This window comes from Tetrao urogallus (assembly GCF_951394365.1).
Source record: "Tetrao urogallus genome assembly, chromosome: 7".
Taxonomy (NCBI): Eukaryota; Metazoa; Chordata; class Aves; order Galliformes; family Phasianidae; genus Tetrao; species Tetrao urogallus.
In genome coordinates this window covers 8,744,227-8,766,316 of record NC_136820.1, presented here as the reverse complement: position 1 = coordinate 8,766,316, position 22,090 = coordinate 8,744,227, and the positions used below count along the sequence as shown (strand labels likewise).

The window sequence follows — 22,090 nt, the reverse complement described above, 5'->3', positions numbered from 1 at the left end:
TGCAGTGATGTGATGTGCAGCTGTTCTCAAGCTCGTTCTTCCCAGTCTACCAGGTTAGGTTGCAAGGAAGTGCTCCCCAGGTCCTGTTCAGTCAGACGCAGAGTTTCACATTCTCTCATCGAAAGAGATGCAATAAAGCCTTGATGTCTGTTTCTAGAATGCAGTAGACAGAGAACAGAATTAATGAGGGCTAAGTAATGAAATTTGGGGTTGCTCTCTCTCAGTGCACTTTTAAATGTTACTGGCTTCAGCTGTAAATCTTGGCCACATTTTTACCTGTTTTCAATCAGTGAAAAGTTTGTATGCCAAATGAACAACCTGCATGGAGAATTTACAGGGTAGGTAAAGTGATCTGTTCCTCTCAGGAAATCCTGTGTTTATGCTCAAGATTGAACATTCAGGCCTGGCTTTCCATTTTGCTTGTTGATCCTCTGATGGTTACTTGGTTGTTGGGTTTGTTTTTTTGCTTTGGTGCACTAGCAAAAGTTATTTAAAACAGTCAGGCAATTACTTTTTTTTTCTTTTTTTTTGTATTGCTTTATTCTGTTGTTGTAGATTATCATCTTCAAAGGTAACCTGTGGTCCTGAAAGTCTTAAAGATGTCCTAAATCAGGGTAAATGTAATCATACTTACTATTCGGTTTCCTAAAAATGAGAAATTTGCTTGTGATACAGTAGAATATGTGCATGAGTCAAGAATACAAATCCCAGTTGCTATTCTGCAGCTGACAGGGCTTTTGCTTTCCTTAGGCCAGTCTGCCACATGTGTGCTTTCTTTTCAACTGGGGGACAAAAAAAAGCATTTGTGATATTTTTCTATTTTTTTTTTTTCCAAACACTACTTTCTCTGAACTTGTAAACCTTCATGTTTTTCTGTACTTTCAGCTTCACTCTGTGTTTCTACTATTTTACTGCGTTTGTCCTGTTCCTTTCTATCACCATGCAAAGATTGTTTCTGCTGCTGTACTGAAAAGTGGGTTTTCAGAGAAATTTCAGTCTCCCAGTGGAGCTGTAAAGTACAGCAGAAGATGCTGAGCACAGGAATAACATGTCCATCAAAGAACTTCTCCTGGCTAAGAACTGGCTTGGTTGCTTGCCTGAGGCTATTGGTATACTCAGAATGCATTCTGACTGGGTGCTAAGATATGAATAAGTCATGAGGCATGCTGATAAGTGAGAAACTGGATTGACTGATTGGTGAGCAGTCAGCTTGTCTGTCCTCCTACAGCAGTTCAGTCCTTTCTCCATCAGCAGAGGTTCACCTTGGAGGTAGCGGGAGGCAGTTGGGCTCAGTGCTTGCCTGCTGCCTGTACTGTGACTAGTGAGTAAGGGAAATCCCATGTCCAGAACTACCCCTGGTGTATTCTGGAGAATATGTATGTGCATATAGGAATGTACCCAAGGATGTCTTCAAAAACAAAAAACAAAACCTCTCAAGTGCCCTATTGCACTTACTTTCCGAAATCAATTTCCAGACTTTTGGAAAACATGTGATCCTTCTCTAGTTAGTGACTTTAGATTCTTATTTTTGCAGTCCTTTGGGAAAGCCACAGTGCTGGATTTCAACGACATTACATAATTCGGAAAGATGATTTATTCTTGAAGTAAAGCAAAACTTACAACATTTAACTTGCATTTTTACCTCTTAGCTTGTGCTCTTCTGTAGTTCCCTCCCTAAGGAGACATACATAAAAGCTATATTGCATTGTTGCTATTGCTATGTGCATTTAATGCCCCTGGAATTTTCTTAAAACACTGTTCTGATCTTTGCTAGTGTAACTTTGACTTTAATGGCACTAAGCCACAGATGCATTGGCCCAGTTTCCTAAAATTCCACAGCCTGTTGTTAAGATAAACAATTCTGGGTTCCCAGGAATACAGATCCATGTATATGGTAATACACTGGGTATACAGAGCAACCTTTAAACAACCATCTGTTATTTGCTTGCTTCATTTTTCCTATTTCATTTTTGATGCTTGAGCACAAGCTTTGTAAGTAGGGAAAATGACTTGGGAGAGCAATTGCGCTAAATGATGTTTTGAGAACAGCTGTGGGGTTTCTCCCTTCTGCTGACTTGTGTGGAGGCTGAAGGAAGGCAGTCTCACAGAGATGGCTGTGCTGAGATGCACCCTGGTTAGTCAGCAGCTCGTGTCCCAGTGCCGGGAAGTCCACGCGACCAGAGCTTGGGTAGGAGGCCAAGGATTGCTGGTTGCTTGGGTTATTTGTGGTCTTGTTGTGTCTCTCCTCAGCACTTGTACCTAAAGAGGCTTTTAAGGCCTGGGTGTCCACAAGAGTTAGAAGTCTGGCTCTGTGCTCCTTCACGAGGGCATCAATCTGCATTTCTTCCCAGCCCACAGCTTTGGACATGGGCTGTAATTACAGAGCTGCTGCTGGAGCTGGGTTCGGTTCACACACGCCCTCTAAAACACGGTATCCTGTGTGGTTGAGAACACTGCTCCCATACCTAACTATGTGAGAAAAAACAACAAAAGGGGATGAATATGAGGCACTTTAACAGCCAGTTAGGAAGCTGTGGAATAGCTTCCCAACAACCATTTGCATGTTCAGGGTTATAGGGAAACCTCAAAGAGTGAGGGAGGTTTTCAGTGCGTAGTGCCAATTGCTGGAGCACAGGGAGAGCCTTGCTGCCTGTGAGTGCGGGCCTTTGAAGTTCAGCTGATCTTCTTAGTGTCCTGTGCAGAGCAGGAGTTGGTGGTATGGCCTGCCTTAGTGGTAAGCCTCTGGATTGGCACTGCCAAAATGGCTGCTGGCAGTAAGAAACTTCTGGTGCTCACTTTCTGGAAGAATGGGATATTCTTACTGAATACAGATTGGAGGATTTTTTTCTTTTGTGGATCAAGACACTTCATTCTCACTGTCTCTGTGCAGCAAGAAGTAGTGAAGAAAAGCAGCAGTCTTGGTCATAGATAAAATATTGCATTTTATGTAAATGTTCTCTGAAAGACAGCAATCAATTTGAAATAACTACCCTTCTCCAGTCTTGTAAAACAGTACCTTTTTTGTTGTTGTTTTTTTTGCTTTTAGTTACATCAACATTACATAGACTCTTAAATCACTGTGGAAAGCAGGAAAATTAGAAGAAGTAAAATAAAATCCTCCTGTAACAGGAGAAGAATGATTGTAATGCAAAACCAGATTAAAATCCACCCCCTCTGGTTTTAGATCACAATAAATATCTGGTTTGAGTCAGTCTGTTCATTGTGTAGAATTACTCGACTAAAACTGTGCCTTTGACTAAAGCTGTTGGCAGTTGGGTTTGTGGTATCTTTGTTTAAATAGGATCTGGCTGGGGGAACCACTGTTCTAGTCAGCTCTTTCAGCTGTTTTTCACTGTTTGCATTTGTGCTCTCGCATCCTGAGGAAGAAGGGTTTTGCCTTGGAATGGTAATGTATTTTAATGTGAATATCTCTACGTGCTGCTCTCTGTCCCAGGCCCAGGTGTTGCTCAGTAGGGTTGCTGGTTTGTGTTTGCTTTGCTTTTCCCCTTACTCTTAGCTAGTTGGTGTATATTTAATGTATTTGTGACTTTTGTGGTCAAGTGCTCTTGCTTCTCCTTCCTGTGGGGAGGAAATGGGCCCAGGCAGTGTTTTGCTCTTCTGCTGCATTTTGGACAGGTTGTGGTCAGCCTGCCCCTCTCTCCCGTGCCTTCTCCCAACTAATGGAAGAGGAGTAGCAAATACCTCTGTGGTCTTTGACGTCTGTGGAGGAGCAGAGAACTGGGAAATGTTACACTGCTGTGGTTTGTTAACAGTGCTTTTGGGGCTTCTGCTGACACTATTCCTATCTATATTTTTTGAAGACCTGGTTTGCTGCTGGTCTAATAGTTTCCATCATACATGAGCTGTTTGACAGGTCTTTGATATCTGTATTTTTTAAGTAGCACTGCTCCCAGTGTGCTGTTAGGCAGAATGTGTGTTAATGCACTGAAGCTGACATTCATGCAGTGTAGGTTGAGTATTGGTTGACTATGAGACAGGAGTTCATGCATGCTAAATATGGCAGCAGCCTAATCCCAAATGATTCAGTGTTTCTGTGGATGGTGGTGGTAGTGGATTTTTTTGTTTTGGAAGTCATTAGGTTCTTTCCTTCACCAAGCACTGGACTGTGTCCCTTGAGCCATGCCCATCTTGCCTTGTTGTACCCCAGTGAGCACACTGCGTATCCAGGAGTGTGAAAAAAAATCATGCATCCATGGTGTTTATGGCTTGCAGCGCTGTACCTCCAAGCTCTGTATTAAAACCTGACAGATCCTCCTCACTACGAGCCAGCTAGGCAGCATGTCTGGCTGAGGTCTCCCAGCCAGCAGCACGACGCATTGCAAGAAAGGAGGTGTACTGTTTTCTGTGCTTTTGGTTTTTTTGAACTGTTTTCAGTTTATTTGCTCACTGATCAGGAGGGGGAAGAGGGGAGGGCAAGTTTGGTGGCCTACATTAGATAAAAAGAGAGGGAGCCGGACAAAGCTCCTGATGTAACATGAGAATTAGACAAGGAAAAACTATTTATAGAGCCCTGCAGCATTTGCCTCGAGGAACTTTAGAGGGGGCAGCATGCATGAAGAGGCTGAGCACACGAGTGTGTGCTCTCAGCTGCCAAGGTCACAGCAGAGTTTGTCCTACCGAGCACTTCCACTTTCCCTTGCCCTGAGGGAAACGGGCTGATGGGTTCATTCTGAAGGCCAAGTCCTGGTGGTGAGAAACCTTGGTTTGTGGAGAACAGCGGGGGTTTTCAGTTATTTTTTTTCCCCTTTTTCTAGCTTTTTATTTGCAGTGTTTTAGCTTGAATTACTTTTTGAGAAAACATGACTCAGTCTCGGTGATTTATTAGTCAGACAAGGCCAAACAAGGTCACAGAAGCAGCTTTGAAGAGATAGAGATTAAGGTCTTACGCTTTACGTGCTTGTTTTCACTGAGACATCTTTTTGGTTATTGTTGATATTCTGGCTTTTGCTTCAATGCTTACTTATTTTTTTATTCTAAATGACATTGCCATATGATTGTTAACCAGATATTGATCTCTTTTTTTTTTTTTTCAAGCCTTCATATGCTTGATCCTTGCTTGAGACTTGTATTTAAAAAAAAAAACCACACACAAAACTCTAGATGCCTTCAAGACTTCAGCGTAAAGTTCTTTAGTGGCTTCATATGAATAGCCATGGTTGGCAGGTGAAGTCCCCAGCGACTGGAAGAATGACAACATTGCATCCACTTCTAAGAATGATAGAAAGGGTGACCCAGAGAACAGCTGACCTGTTTGCACTGCTACCTCAGTGCTGGTAAAGATCATGGAGCAGGGCCTTCTGCAAGCTGTGCTAATGCACGTGGAATAGAGGGAATAGTTAGGGAATAACCAGATGGCTTCGCCAAGGACTGCGTGGTGTTGGAGCAGCAGATAGCTTTGCATGGATCAAAGCCTGACACAAAAACCCTATTGGGGGCAGGGGGGGGAGAGGAGCATGGTTATCTCCAGTGAAACCTTTAAAAGATTTTTCATTGAAAGGTTCTCAAGTGGCTTTGACACTTTGGATAATGGTATAGTCTAAAATTTTCCAAGGTGGTTGTCCCTTTAATTTGCTGTAAAATGGATCAATCTATTCTAACATCAGATATGCAGAACTTATTTTTGTGTAAGTTGCTGGATGGTAAATAAACTGCTTGTCTCTTTCTGTCACTTACAAGTGACACTTTGACTGTGTCTCTCTATGTCTGAGCAGTCAGCATTCTACATACATATTTAAAACCTAGCTTCTAAGTGGAAAATAAAACCCATCTTATTATATTAGGTTATATAATAAAGCACAAGACTAAATCAGCTTATCAACAAATTATTTGGGATCAAATTCAATCTTTAACTAAAAGTGAGTCTACATCTTAAAGTCATTTCTGTTGCAAATAGTTGAGTTTTTACGGTCTGAAAAAGTGTGTTTAGATGGGTGTAGGCATTTGAGCCCACCCACACATTTAGGGAGGAAATAAAAAAGGAAATACTGCACACATGCAAAAAACAAAACAGCAAAAACTTCTGTAGGTGCTCGTTTATTTACTAATTCGTATTTTGCCAGCAGATTGCTTGAATTTTGTTAAGTTGCTTTGGTCAACACAGCCATTATTTTTGAAGCCCAGACCAAGGACTTCATTCTGAATTACAGGGGGATGTGAGCATGGTAATCTATTTCACGATTGGAAAGACATCAAAACTGGCTTTGATTCACTCCAGTGTCTGGATGGAGTATTTTGCATCAGAAGAAAGTTTTTCATGTAAATAAGAAGCTTGAGGGTTCTTCTTTAAGAACTTAGTAAAACTTAGCAGACTTAGTAAAATAATTTGTTTATTGAATTTACAAAACGATGTACAAAACAGGAGAAAACCTTTCTGCTAGGACTCGTGCAAGTACATGAAAGGGAGAAGTCTGCACATCCTGAAACCCTCTGAAGTATATAAGCATCAGACTTAGCCTGGAGCTACAGAGCTCTGATCCTGTGGGTGCTGAGTGTGAAACTTCCTTGATTCTGTGGTACCCAGAGGCTCTGTCTAAATTAACACCCATCAGCAAGGATGGGTGAGTAGATAGAAGTTGTTGGTGCTGAAACTTCTCAAATCTTTATTATAGATTTGAGGGGATTATTTTAGATTAGATTTAGTTTGGCAGCCTGCGCTGAATGCCCCTGCTATCTGTGCAACCTGAAGCTTTCTGGAGGACAGTATTGTAGGTATGTGCTCAGATGGCCTCACAATGATGTAGCCCATATAGTTATTTGTAGCCTTGTCCTGTTCCTGTTTGGTAGGAGGCTGCATCTGAAGCATGCCCTGTGGCGGAGTTTTCAGGTTCTCTTCCTCAGTTCCTCACATGAATTGAGTTCATGTGAACTGAAGTTGTTCTGAGAAACCACCTAGCTCAACAGTAAAAGGTTTTGCTTCGGAACGGTGCTCTTGCTCTAACAGATAAAGTGTGAGAGTACGCAGAGCAAAAGGATGACATGGGAGATGTGGGGAGATTCCGGCAGAAACACTAGAAAGATACTTCTCTCCTTTTTGAAGAAAGTATTTATCTGAATTTCCAGTTGTTTGATCAAGTTTAATAATCAGCACAGAGGCAGTCTGTGGCTTTTGGACAGCATGCTTGTGGTAGGTGTTCCTGTTTTGTGACTACAGTCAATTGCTGTCATTGCAATCCAAGGTGGTAATGAGACTGATGATACAAATTCTGCATGGCTGGCCTTGCTGTCTCTAGATGATCACAGCAGAGGATAATTCGATCTCTTTTGTGGCTCTTGGGGGAAGAACGATATTAACTCATTTGTGTCACTAGATTCAAAGCTAGGATGTGTTTAATCCTGGCTGCAGGAAAACTTGATGCCACTTGCTGTTCCACACTCATCTGATATGCTTCATTTATGTTTACTTTAAATACATGCTGCATGAGGCTCAACTGTCTTCCCCTAAAACACTTTGCAAATGAACAGATTTTTTTTTTCTAGCCGGAACCTAGAAACTGCTAACTGACAAGGAGAATTGTTTTTTTCTTTACACAGAGCTACCAAATTTTGGCTATTCTCTGATGCAATTGTGTCTCAGCTTTGAACTGTTTTGCCTTAGTAATTAGAGCTGACTAACTTCTTCAATACAGAGTGCAGTGCTGGCTAGTAAATCTGGATCTTTTCTTTTCTTTTGCAGTCAGAGCTACCACAAGTACACTACAGTTCACTTTTTGGTTAAGTCTTCATTGCTCTGCAGTCATCATCCAAACTATTAACGTAGATGGACTTACTGTTAGATGACAGTAGTATTTGGTGTATGTAGAATTCAAGCATTTCGTGGAGCTAGTCTTGTGAACTTTGGATTTTAAGCATTTATTGGATTAAGCCAAAATCTGTATGTGGTGCAGAGGAGGTCTACAGGAGCAAATCTTCATGCTTGTATTGCTGTTCTTCTGAAGTGCAGGTTTTACAGAGCCACAGAATCATAGGAGCTGGAAGGGACCGATGGATGTGAACCAGTCCCAATCCCCTACTACAGCAGATCCCCTACAGTAGATTTCACAGGAAAGCATCCATGTGGGTTCTGAATATCTCCAGAGAAGGAGTTTCCACAGCCTTCTTGGACAACTTGTTTCAGTGCTCGGTCACCCTCACACTAATGAAGTTTTTCCTCATGCTCAGACAGAATTTCCCATGTTCCTGTGGTGTGTGCCCATCACCCCCTTGTTCTGTCATTGTGCACCACTGAAAAGAGCTTGGCCTCCTTATCTTGATGCTTGTCCTGTAGATATTTTTAAGTTGTAAGATCCCCTCTCAACCTTCTCTCCCTCTGACTGAACAGCCCCAGGTCTCTCAGCCTTTCCTCATAAGAGGGATGCTCTAGGCCCCTTGTCATCTTTGCGTCCTCTGCTGGACTCCCTGTCTTTCTTGAACTGAGGAGCCCAGAAATGAACAAAGCATTCCAGGTGCAGACTCACCAGGACAGAGTAGAGAACAAGGATTGCTTCACTCGACCTGTTAGCCATGCACTTTTTAATGCATCCTGGGCTACCTTTGGCCTTCTTGGTCTCAAGGGCACACTGCTGACTCATGGCCAACCGGTTGTTTTCCAGGACACCCAGGTCCTTCTCTGCAGACTCCTTTCCAGCAGGTCAGCCCCTAACCTGCACTGATGCATGTGGTTGTGCCTCCCCATGTGCAGGGCAGGAGCTTGCTCTTGCTGAACCTCACGTAGTTCTGCTCTGCCTAGCTCTCCAGCCTGTCCAGGTCTCACTGAAAGGCAGCACAGCCTTCTGCTGTGTCAGCCACTCCTCTTTGCTTCATTTCACCAGCAAACTTGTTGAGGGTGGACTCTGACTTCCTCCAGGTCATTGATGATGATGTTTAACAAGACTGCACCCAACACCATTGCATCACTGCTAGTTATGGGCTTCCAATTAGACTCTGTGCTGCAGATTACAACCCTTTGAGCTTTACCATCAGCCACTTCCCAAACCATCTCACTGCCCGCTCATTTACCCCACATTTCTGACGCTTACCTACAACAATGTATGCGAGACAGTGTGAAAAACTTCTCTGAAGTCAAGGTGGACTACACTCCCTGCTCTCTCCTCATCTAAGCAGCTAATCATGGCATCATAGGAGGCTACCAGATTGGTCAGATGTGATTTCCCCTTTGTAAATCTGTGTTAACTACGATCGTAACTTTCTCTTTCAAATCATTTTGCACAGTAAGATGACATGGTTAAAAACATTTAAATGGTAAACTTTGGAGAACTGCAGTCATTCTGTAAACAAGATTACAATGAAGAAATAAGTTAACCTACCCCAAATTTAAGTGTTTTTTGAGACCCAGGTCTGTTTATTAACCCCAAACTGTCATTTTGTTTAGACTGGTGGAAATGGTGCAATACAGCCACTGACTTAAATCACACTAGGTAGAATAGAAGAGTTAAATTTAAATCCTGTATGCAGACACGTCCTATGCTGCTGCTGTTCACGTACATAGTAGAAGGAATTAAATGCATGGATTTTTCATCAAGAAAAGTTATATTTTGGCTTTTAAATCGTGTACTTGTTTGGCTGCCAGAAGGAGAAAATAGGAAGCACTGCAATGACATTTTTATGGTCTTCCAGTTACTGTATATGCTGTTGGGACTGATTGATAAGAATGTTAGTTTTTCATATTTCATGGGAATAGTAGTGTCTGTCTCCCTTTATGGCTGTCTTGGGAGTATGGTGAATACTGCTCAGCTGTAACTTGTTTTTTCTATTCTGCAATAGGAGAATTTAGATGAAAGTTTAAAGGTTTGGTGGACAGTGTGCCCTTCATCCAGTAGCTAAGATCTGCCCTGCTGGGGAAGGTGTGCAAGCAGTGCCTCTATGATAGATAGATAAAGAGCCCAAACAGCATTTTTCCCACTGTGTGTGGAAACAGAATATTCCATGAGGTCTGAGGGGGAGCAGGCATATGCATTTATTCCTGCTTTGTTCCCTTTGTGATACAAGTTCCTAACATCAAGGCAAATTCTCTGCCTTAATCTGGAATCTGACTTTCTCACATTGATTTTACATGGGTTTCTGCAGCAGACAGGGGGGTTGGGGTGGGTAAGGAGGGATGTAAGTTTTATTGTGCCTTTGTATTTGAAGCTCAGTTTGTTTATAGCTTCCATAAGTACCAACAGTGAAACAGCTTGTGTGAAGGAAGAGCCTGGATGGCTGTTTCTGAATGTTTATTTGCTCATAACAGCGCAGTTATAAAAGGCAGAAGCTGAGCCGCTGGGGTATAGCCTACAATGAAGGAGGAAAAGCTGAGTCCCATGGCATTTCCCTGATGTGGATGTTAACTTGAGTGAAGGAAGGAGACAAAACTCATTCGCTGCAAACTTCTAATGCAGTTTGCAGTGTTACGTTGGGTGAAGGTTGTTTTAGTCAGGATTGTATGGGATGTAACATCGTGAATCTGCAGGGACAATCAGGTATGTCAGGCTTGAAATGCCACTGTGTCCAGAAAAGTTTCAAGTGAGTTGTGAGAATCTGAGCTCTTGTAGACTTCTACACGCAGCTTGCACCTCCATTTATCAGCGTTGTTTCATTTGGTGGTATTTTTATGGTGCTTGCTCTCAGGGGGTGCCAAAGCAAGGCATGTGGAGGAGGGGAGAACATGGCAAGAAGAGCATGAGTGCTCCTGTTGACCTTTTGTTGCCACCTCCCAGCCATGTCCTTGTTCATGTCAGACTTAACAATTTCCCCAAACAAACGCGAATCGCAGCCATGCGATAGCAACTATGACAAAATGGAGCTCATTTAGTTATTCAGTCCTTGCGTTTCCAGAGTGTTTTCTTGTTTATAGCTTAAAGTGTTTCGATCATCAGTGCAGAGAAAATGAAGCTTTGCGTTTCAATTCCAACTGAATTTAAACAGCGGATTTCTCCAATCAGTCATCTCTCCTCCGGCTCCTACAGAGCCATTGAATGGGGGCCATTTAGCAGTAATCAGCACGAAGTGACCCCATTGTCCTTCGCAGCGTGTGCTTGGGTGGTGCACGGGTAATGGATGCTCTGCAGGGGAACTGTAAGATTTTCTGTTAGAACACTCGAACAAAGTTTTCCTTCCCACAGCAGCTGAGGTAGAGCAGCACCGTTTGTATGAGTATGGATCGTAAATCTGTCATTGGATTTCATCCTGTAGTTATTATGATTGTTAGAAAATCCAGGTTCTCTGAGTATGAGAATTATTTCCAGGTTATCCAGTGCCATGCAGAAATACAAATATATGTCACTGAGTAAGATCTTACAGGATGTCATTTTGTGCATGAGGTTTCTTTTTTTTTTTTTTTCCTACAGTTAATACTACCTTTTAGCTTTCCAGTTGCATTCAGATTTCAGTGCAAATGAGTCGTCGCTGAGACTCTCTGAGAGGACAATTTTGCTTTGTTGTTCCTATGCCTGCAGTGAAAAGGAGGAAAAAAAAGGTTGAGAAAAGGGAGTGTGAAAACTGCTATAATTTAGCGCATGATTTCCTTGAAACTTTCCCCCAGGTCTGGAATGCACAATCTGTGTCGTGGCTGATTAGAGGGAGATGCTTCAGTCTTGCAGAGTTTCTAGAAATAGTCATAGATGCTTTGGTGAAGCAATAACATTATTTACTGGGAATGCCAGAAGAAAAAGATGCCAAACTGCTCAGCATAACTTCAGAAATGCATCCAGATAATGTTATTTTACTGTTAGAGATGAAAGGGATTTTATATAATACCCCAGGCAACTGTTTTCTTCCTGTTTCTCAGTGAAGCACCAAACAGAACATATTATGTTGCTGCACATCCATATTGAATTGCATTCATACCTTTTGCTTGCAGACCAAAGCACTTCTGTGATCTTGCTGACTTGTCTCTGCTTTTCCACTGTAGTCTGAGTGTTCTTCCATGGCCTGTTCCTAAGACACCAATTAAGCTGAGGTTTTAGCAAAGAGTTGCTCCTCTTTTTTCTCTAATTTGATCTCACTGGGTGCATTGATATTCCTTTTTGATGGACTTTGTGGCCTGTTGGAGGTGGAAGCACTGAGGGGCAGTGATGAACAGACACTGTTGTAATGCACCTTTACTTCTGTTTGTGTAAAGGAAGAGCAGAGATAGGGACAGAGCAGGCAGCTCCAGGCTGTGCAGGGTAGATCAGTGGAGAGAATAAGCTGAGGGGGACGATTAGTGTGAGATCCTAATCCTTTCTGTATTGTTTGGTAACAAGCAGTTTTGAATGCTGATGTTCCTGAAATATCAGTAGATGTACGGCGATGTGCAGCCTGTCTGCTGCGTGAGGTGGCTCATGCAGGAGGCTGACCTAGTTCACAGGGTTCTCTTTTCTTGAGTGAGAGAGAGAGGCAGGTGGTGAGCCAAGGTGGCTGCACCAAGCTTACGCCAAGTTGGGTTAGGCAAAATTAGCTGTTGGGAAATAACACTGTACAAGGAATAGCAATTTTCTACACTGTACAACCCTGCAAGGTGCACAAATAGCTGCTCTATATACTGTACTTGGCTTTCAGTATTTGCTGAATTAGTCAGGTTAAATTAGCACTTAAGGAAAAGAAAATTCTTCTGATTTACGCTGTTTGGAATGGCTTGAATTAAGCACTTGTTCCTTTTGTTTTGCAGACTTTGTGAAGCCGACTCCAGCAAAGAGAAGGAGTTCTATTTCTGCCAGCCAGACCCAGTCTCCAGTGCTGGTCCCCCTGATGGCAGTTTGTACAACCCTCTGAAACCTGCCAAGCTGGACGCCACAGATTTGCACGACTGCACTTTGGCCGCCACTGTGCCTCCCTCGGAGCTGTTGAACCATGCAGTCCAAGCCTGTGACACAGGCATTCATGAAGAGCAGTATGTAAGCGAAGCAGTGGAAGATGATGTGCCAGACTGCAGAGAGTACAGAGATGCCTGCACCATTACTGGTAAGCAGTCATAGATTTTATCTCGAGAAGGCTGTGGAGATGTGTAGTTAAGCTTCCATTCTTAAGCTTGTATCTGGTCCATGGATGGTGTTGGTGCTGCTGTTTTGCATGTTTTTACTTATTTAGTAGGGGGTTTCACTGGTACCTGAATTTTCAATGTCAACTCTTTATAAGGCTTAGGGGTTTCACAGATGGGCTCAAGTGATGATAGCTGTGAAACCAGGATATTATACTTGCGTGCTTGGGAAGTTGAACCATTTGGAGCATGTCTGGAAGGCAAGACAACAGTCAGGAATGAGAGGAAAAGAGTACTGCAGCTTGATGTTATGTTCAGCATAACTGAGATTTTTATGTTTGTGGCATAAGAATTTATTTGTGGCAGAAGGGAACGGGAGAGACAATATGAAGCATCCAGTGTTTTGACTGTATATCTTTTCACTTTTCAAAACCATTCTGTTTTTTGTCATGTTAGTCCTGAAACTCTAAAAGTTTATGCATAAGGAGGAGCTTCTTTTGCATGTTGTATGAAAGATTAAATGCCTTTTTATCATACAGTTAATACAAATAAGTGGAATGTGTATTTAAGTATGACATTTTAAGCAGAACTAGCTTTTTAGTTCTGTGGTCAACTGACCCAATTCCTTTGTGGTTGAATAATCACTGTGGCTCAGTTTAGTCATGGATATGGCCATGAAATAAATGGCAGGTAGTTTCCATTCCAAATGCATGGGTTTTAGCTGAGCTGAACTGTGTTAGCTGCAAGTGACCTTGTCAGTTCCAGGGTCTTCTGGGATTGTTTGGGAAGTCAGCTGAGTTTTCAAAAAGAAGAAATGTGAGCACTGAAATAAACAAAAAATAAGACCAGGGACCTTCTAATTGGCTGCTGGATAGCTGTATCCCAGGTAACTTCCACCATTACTAGAATCTTCTGAGGTCAGAGAGAATGAATGGTTAATGAAGTTTGTTCGCAGGTATTTCTGTAGTATACCTTAACTTTACTCAGCCTATGTGCTGTGTAGTTGTTGATATTCTCAGAAGAAGAAAGTTAGGAGGGGAGTGATGCTCTGAATACCCCTATTCTTTACATTCCAGGATGCTGGAGTAGTAATGCATACATACCCATGCCATGCAGAGGGGAAAGTGAGAGAAGATGACACTTACTGCTTTGGATTGATGGCTTTAAGGATAACTGTCAACAGAACAGTGCAGCACTTCTGTGAACACTAAAAGGGGGCTTGCAGTGCCTGTTAAGGTGTTGCAGATGAAATTTGTGATGACTAGTCCAGAATTTAAGGTGACATATTAATGATGTGGTTAGAATAGCTGCTTATGGTTGAGAAATCTTCTGATTCACTCTTAGGGAAGGTTGCTTTTTGCAGCTAGCCTGCCCTCTGGAGTTGCTCATCCCTGCCATTATAACCTTTACTTGGTTCTCTTTAGAACACCATTACAGTTCTTTTTGCAGCACATCCCTTTCAGTCAGATGTGCTTCTATATAAAATTAAGTTTTTGGTAACAAAAGATAGCTCCTCAACCCTGGTTATTCCTGTATGCTATGTTTTCCAGCTCCTTGTAGAATTATCTTTATTGCAAGCTCTGTTGGTCGTGTCCTGACCCTCCAACTCTGTTTTACCTTTTCCTAACTTTTCTTTAAAGTAGTTTTTGTTAAATTGAGGTCAGTGCATGTCATCTTATCTCATGCTGTTTCAAGCATGATGTACTTTCTGAATCTCATCTTTTTCACTTATCAGCCAAATGTGGTTTGCTGATTGATCCTGTAATGTTTTTATATTGGTTACCTGTTCTGCAGCAGTAAACTGGTACCACTTATGACTTGGAGGCCGGACAGTAAAATTTACACTAGAAACAGTTTGTTGTGTTTTTGTTGTTGTTGTTGTTGTTGTTTTGTTTTGTGTTAGTTTCAACTCTGTTGTGCTTTGTAAAGGGGTCAAAGGGCAAAGACTGGAAGTTGGAAATTGGTCTTGTACTTGCTCTGCAAAATCTCTTCTTGGTCAGCAGTACATACATCTTGTATACATCTGACACAAGGAGAGGAAAAATTGTCAGAGCCTTTAATGTGAACTCTTTATGTAGGTCTGGCAGGTCAGCACCACTTATGTTTTAAGATCTCCAGAGGAAAACAATTGTTCATACCAAGTCTGCATATGCTGTATTTTTTTCCCTACTGCTGAGCCTTTGCTTAGCCAGGAGCAGACAGTTTCAAGTACAACAATGGTGGTGATCTGTTTTCTTTCAGTCGATAGTTAACAGTTGGATTTTACTGTAAAGGTTTTCTGCAAAAGTTGTTGTACATAAAGGCTTGTACACAGCAAGCAAATCCTGGGGAAATGAGTGGCAGTGCTCTATGGTGCTTTCTCAAATGTAACCAGCAAATGGCAGTGAAATTGGAGTTGGCCCCGATGTATCCTAAACCTATGAGGTTGTATGCTTTTTAATGTTCAAGGAGGCCATGGGTGCATGAAGAATTTTAAATTATTGTAGCTTTCTTTGGATCTGTTCTTTTTGCTGGCAGCAGGTGGGCACTCCAGTGCTCTGTCAGCAGTTCAGTCTTTGCTGCGCGGGACCTAGGGGAAGATTCAGTTACAGCTGAAGGTGCACTGTGCATTCTGATTGTACTGAGCATGCTATCTTGGATACAAATTTGGCTTAAACATTTCCTGTCCCCAGCCTGTCCCAGCAACACGTGTGTGCAGATTTTTGTGGCACTGAGATTTTTGAGGTATTTTAGACAGCTGCTCCAGATAGAATCTGCTTCTCATTTGGGCAGAAGGGGTGATGTGGGTGTTGCTTTTAGCTGGGTCACATCACTGAGCTGCTTCATCCTGTGGCCTAGAAGCAGCTGTGCTGGCATAGCCAAGGCAGTGAGCTGAATGAGGGCAGGCTGGTGGGACTGAAAAACAAAACAAAACAAAACAAAAAAGCAGAGGAAAGGTTTGCATAAGTTAATGTCAACACTGGTTGGAGGCAGCACCCTTGAAGACTTCTTCCACACCAGATTTGTTGGTGGTAAAGCAATCCAAAGCTTGTAGTTACTGTAACTGAAGTGTTACACCTGCACATTTGTACAGACTGAAGGTGTGCTAGTTTGAGCAGAGGGGCAAAAGAAATAGGACACTTGATTCCTTAAAAATAATTGGTTTTGAATGTTTTAATAGCCATTATATTTAAAAAAAAAAAAAAACCAACAAAAAAACCCCACACAAAAACAGAAACAAAACCAAACAAAACTGGTGGGCCACTTTCTAAACAGTAATATTATTAAACCTGTAAATGGATTAAGTATCTGCTACATATAATAAATAATTTGGAATTGTTGTTCCTTTTTTTTGTTACCACAGTTTGAATGAGAAGTTTCAGGTTCTGAGGCTGATGGACAGTGGGGCAGCACTGTATAACATGGAAACATCACTCTGCTACTACATGTGTGAAGCACCTATCTTGTCCCAGTTGGATTTTTCCTTCGAACTTTTCTTTTTCTTGCTGCTGCCATTCCAGAGCACAAAGATGCAAACACGAATATAGCACCATCTAGCGTTCTTTTTCACAGAAAAGGAACGAATGTGTTTCCAAAAACGCATTTCCCTGTAGCTGCAGTGCGGGCCTGGAGGCCTCCAGTCAAATAGATGCTGACAGTAACAATACCTCGGGGGTGGGACTTTCCCCTCCAGCACCTCTCACCTCCTCTTTTTGTAAAGAGAGAAGGGCTGCAATCTTGATAGGATAAAGCAGAGTATCACTGTGTCAGTTGCTAAATAATCCAATTATTACAAAAGTCTTTTAATCAGATTGCCTTTTCCATGTCCATCATCTGCTGTCAGACAAGTGCTGTCCTTCTGGAAGTGGAGAGTACAGTGCAGATGGAAATCTGAAATATTGTTGGAGCATAGAGTTACTCTTCTGGCATCTTGGCATCCATCACAATGCATTTCTAGCTATTAAATTTTTATTTGTTTCTCTTCATTCATATCTCACACAGGATCATAAACTATCTTCACTAAGTTAACTTTGTATGCTTTCTTGTATCTGAAGACTATTTGCAGTGGTTTTGGCATGGTGTACTTTGTAATTCAAGAACTAGCTGTTTAATATGCTACTCAGGCTTTCTTCATCCTTCTCTGAAAAAGAAGAGAATGAATGGACTATGATTTAAATTGCCTAGCTCCCTGATTAGTTTGCAAAATTCATTTGTTCATTATACAAACTACTCTTTCTGAATGTATGTGGGAGTGTATTCTCTGGCTTTCAAATACTGGGCAGTTCCCTGAGAGTTCTTGGAAAATGATTTATGGTGATAAACCACTTCTGTGTTTTGTTTATGTTCAGTGCTTCTCAGTAAGCTGTATTCTTACTGAAGAAAAAAAAACAAACATCACCAGATAGATCAAACCACATGATCTCTATTTTTCTCATCTGAGAGATCTCTCTGAGAAAAGTTACGTGACTTGGAAGGTCAAATAACAGTAAGTTCCTCCTTACTCCAATGGTGGGCACTCAGCCTCCAGAGAAACCAACTTTCTCTTGCTCCTGCCAGCAAAGATTTTCCCTGGATTTTCATCGGTTTTCCTTAGTAAGGCTTTAATTATGGTCTTCTATGAAACAAATATTCCATCAAATGTTGAAAAACTCTTTGTGGGAATGACTTGGTCACATGTCCTATGGTAAGTTGTATAATTTGACCATTTTTCTTCTGTAGTTATTTCATTCTAAAGGGCATCTCCAGAGCCTAAAGGATTTCTTTGCTGCTTCTCCTACCTTTGTGACAAAGTTGTGCCTGTCTCCTCCAGCAGCAATTGCAGTTGTTGGTATAGAGAGCCCATGTGCAGCTGCTCTCAGTCATCTGTTCTCAGCACATGTATCCCCATCACTGTTGGGGAACAGAACAAGAGGTCTGCAGGGTACAGCCCTGCCTACTTCTCTTTGTGTCCACTAACTTTGGACTCCAGCTGTGTTATTCTAAGTCCCTTTTGAATCTGCTGATTGTATTACCATGTGAGTGCATGGATTTTACTGGCTGTGTACAGTGATACTCAGACCAGTCTCCAACTGGTTGCTGTCTGTGTTTGTTCTAGTTATGTAGGGTTTGAGTAATCAGTTCTTCATTCACCTTACTTACCACACTCATGATAAGAAAAACCTCTGTCACTTTCACTCACCATCCTTCTCCTGTCCCATCTCTCAGTCTTTCCTTGAAATAAGTTTGGGAATTGGTCTCTGAACTCCACACAGCTTCTGCTTCTTTTACTTCTGCTTCATATCAGTTGTTTGCCAGTTGTTTGTTCCTTTCCAGAACTTAGTATTCTTCTTGACTTCCTTCCTGTCACTCTATCTCCTAACCTGTATCCCAGGTTTGTGCTTTCTTCTTTCAAGTGTTACACATATTTTTTTCCAAGCAGTTTTCTTCTCCTGTTTATCCAGTCTTTGTGCTGGCTTGCATCATACTAGCAAAAGGGAGGTTATATGTTTTTTAGTGTAAATTGTCAATTCTAGAGTCAGCATAAAAGTGACTGCAGGAACTGTTGAAATCTGGGGTGATGCTTTTTACTAAGCTCCTGTATTTGTTGTGCTTTGGGAAGCATACTTGTGGTTCTTAAATTTGGAATTTAATCAGGGTAGGGGAGAGCAGGAGGTGTAAGTATTCTTTGGTGCTCTGCATTTGTTCTTTGGAGAATTAACTCCTGAGGGCAGATGCCTGGTGGTGGTTTTGTTTTTCTCTTTTGTGGTGTACATAAATAGTTCTGGAAGACTAAAAAACTATTTTTGTTTATTGGTGCATTTAAATATATGAAAATACTCTTACTCCACTATTTTGTCTCGCTGACATGCAATCAGAGTGAAGCCATGCACTCCCTGGATACACATGTATGTACGCATCCTTAAGTTTTTTCCTGTTAAAGTCAACCTCTGTAAAAAGCAAGTTACATAAGAATTAATCCGTGTTTTTTTTCCTTTGTGATTCCAAAGCATTATTGACAGCTGTTGTGCAGGGGCTGACACATCTTGTAGCAGGCCTGAAAAACAAGCAAAAGCAGACAATTGCTTTTCAGGGTTTTCCGTGCTCAGTGACTTATCAATGGGCTCCTTTGCCCTTTCAGGACATTCTCTGTCTGTCTTGGCAGCGAGGAGATCCTGGTGGCTAATGAATGTGTTTGTTCTTACTGCTGCTGAGCACTGTGCTGCCAACGTATGTTTGATGCATGAATAGCTTTTGTTCTTGCTCTAGAAGAATGGCTGCAGTGGTAGAATTTCCTTTTCTGTTAAACATAAAAAACAAATGCCCTAATATGGCTGCATATATGTAGGGAGAGAAACATTTCCATACTGAAGCAAAATTCGTTTAAATTGACTCCGTTAAGATGCTGTAGAAGGGACCTAGTGGTTCAGTGGCCTCTCCTCACCAAGATCTGTTTCATTCTTTTATACTCAGCAGGAACGTGTGTTGGGTTGAAACCAAGCAGAGACATTCTAACCTAATAAACAATGATATTCTTCACAATGAAACTGCAGTTTGCAGAGGTTTTATCTTTGTTAGCTTTGGCTTTCCCTGTTGTTATCCGTTGTGTTTTGCTCAGCCAAGTTTTTCGTAGCTTACCTTTTCAAGATGCTTAAGTTGCTTTCTTTGCCTTAGAAGCTAGTGACACACTTTACAAACAGAGTATGTGAGTTCAGCAGCAGCGTTTCTAAGACTTCAGTATAATTAGACTTATTCTTGTCATCCTAGAACTGAAGAAGAATAGGAACATGGCAGACTTGGATTTTTGACCTGTAGCAGGTCAACATGCAGAGTAATTTGTTAATTTAAGTCGAAGACATGCTTGTAATTTGGACCCCAGTTAGTATTTAATGCCTGTCTCTGAGTTGGCCTTGAGAGCTCAAATAATGGACAACTGCAGGCTGTATTTCTTTCCTTAGCAGACCAGTAAGCAGCCTAAATGCAAGGTTCGAGTTTCTCTATGCTCTTGCTTTCCATTTGTGTGGATCTGTTCATGGTACCAATGAGTAGTTCATTCCACGATGATCTAAATTAGCAGGAAACATCTGAAAACCATGGTCCCATGCTGCATTGAGAGACCACTTTTCTTGTTTTATATCCCAGGAATACGATTGGACTTTAGGCTTGGTTCTGATGACAAAGGAGAATGCTGATGTAGCTATGGCCTCCTGGTTGGTGTCCAGCTGATTTAGGTGACCCTTCTCTGAAGGAGTTTCTCAAGCTGGTGGAATGGAATATCTGGAAACAAGTTTGATCATGGTGGCGCTGCGCATTACTTTACCTTTTCAAAAAGGAAGGGGCAGTACATTGTGAACCATAAATGGAGCACTTCCTATTTAAAGAGTAGAAAACAGCGCCCTGTTGTCTGAGGGAACACATAATACAGAGTTTTGTCATGTTAACATACAGAATTCCCAAGTGCTTCTTGATCTTCGGATTCTGAGAACTGAAAACCAAAATGGAGTTTGTGTTCCATGCATGCATATGTTATTTCAAAACTTGTGGTTGAGATTCACTAGTATTTAGCATGCAATAGCCTCAGGTTGGTGGACTTTAATTTCTTGTGTCACATGTGGCTGGACTTTAGTCTCCATGCAGCAGCCCCGTTCTGCAGAGAAGCTTCCTTGTACATAACCAGTAGGTAGCTGGCATTGGAGTTGAACCATTTTCAGGTATGGTGTGCTTTTAAAGGAAGAAATAAATAAAAATTGTTACATACTGTTGAGCTGTTTTCATACAGTTTTTAAGTTTGTCTGTTTAAAATGTTTGAGAACTGTATGTCAAGGAGGAGTACAGTGTGGGGGGGTGGGAAATGGGACACACTCATAGAACAGGGAGAGGAATGAGTAGATCCAGGAAGCGGTGACTTCTTCAAGCTTTCTCCAGAGAATTTCCTTGTTTCTCTTATCTCTTTTTCTTTCTGTTTCTTATCTATTTCATTTTTCCACCACCATGCAGAAAGGCTGTGACAAGTTAGGAAGTACTCATTCTCTTGCAGGAACTGCAAGAATGTGCCTGAATGCAGTTTACTGTATTCTTTATTCCAATTTTTGTATGATGATTTTTTACTTTTTGTTTGTTTGTTTTAAAATTATTTTTCCTTTATAAGGAGAGGAAATTTGGAGTACCCATTCCTGGCTGTGGGCTGAGCACCAGCAGATGGGAGGTATTGGGATGCAGTAGAGTCTCGTGGAAGATGTTTGGGGTGGGTGAATTATACAACCTGCTGACCAAAACTTGCGCTTTGAAGGCTGCCAAGCAGCACAGCAGTTCCCCAAGGCCAGACCTCGGTGTGGTTCTGTTCAGCATACTGCTTCTGCACAGCAGTTGCTCCCTGTTTCTCACAGGAGTCATTTCAGGGTAGCAGAGCTGCTCTGAGCTGTTTGCATGAAGTTAACCTCTGTCAGGGCCAGAGCTGAGGAGAATGGTGCTCCAGGAATGCTACGGTTTCTCTACAGTTTCTGTACAGTTTCTGAGTAGTTTTCTTGTAGTCTCAGAGCCTTTTAAGAAGAAAAAAAAAAAAAGTAATCCAGTGTGTACTGCACATGGTTAGTTTTGCAGAGCTACTGGTAGTATACGTGTGGAGACAGAAAACTCTCATGAGAAATGGCAGAACTGTCATTTTTTATGTGGAGGTTCCGGGTAATAAGGCCTTTCTTGCACCAGGTGGCAGTATCCACTGCTCAGAGGTGCTTTAGTGAACTGGAAAGCCCTTTCACCTTGACTCTGAGAGACTCTGCTTAAAAACAAACCAATTAAACCGTAAAGACTGAGGAGAGTTTGGACAAGAATTCAGCAGATTCTAAACTAAGCACTTTATATTCCGTGTGTGGGTTAGCTGTAGTGTACTGTTTCTAAAAACAAAAAATAAAAACCAGTAAGTACCAGCAAGTACCAGGCTTTGAGAATCACAGAACTTGTTTTCTGTGCTTTTATTCCTGTATGGTTTGTTTGTTTTACTTATCCCTTCTGTTATTTTTCTTCTCAGTTTATCAGTACTTTTGTGTGAAATTGATATTAAAATTGAAGACATACTCTTTGTAAATGAATCTTGCTAGGTATTATTTTTGCTGTATGATACATAATTGTCCATTCAGACAAAACTGTGAACAAGTGAAACTCAAAAGCCTGGTAGGGAATGGA

General features: G+C 41.6%; 1 protein-coding gene across 1 annotated transcript in view; it reads left to right on the top strand.

Annotated features, from left to right (window-relative positions):
* The window catches only part of TRAK1 (trafficking kinesin protein 1), a gene marked incomplete at both ends in the record, with an annotated part of 98,236 nt that overhangs the window by 8,932 nt on the left and 67,214 nt on the right, over positions 1-22,090 (top strand). The window contains one exon of the mRNA XM_079538561.1: positions 12,644-12,936. Coding sequence (XP_079394687.1) covers positions 12,644-12,936 — 293 coding nt within the window. The remainder of the gene's footprint in view (positions 1-12,643; positions 12,937-22,090) is intronic.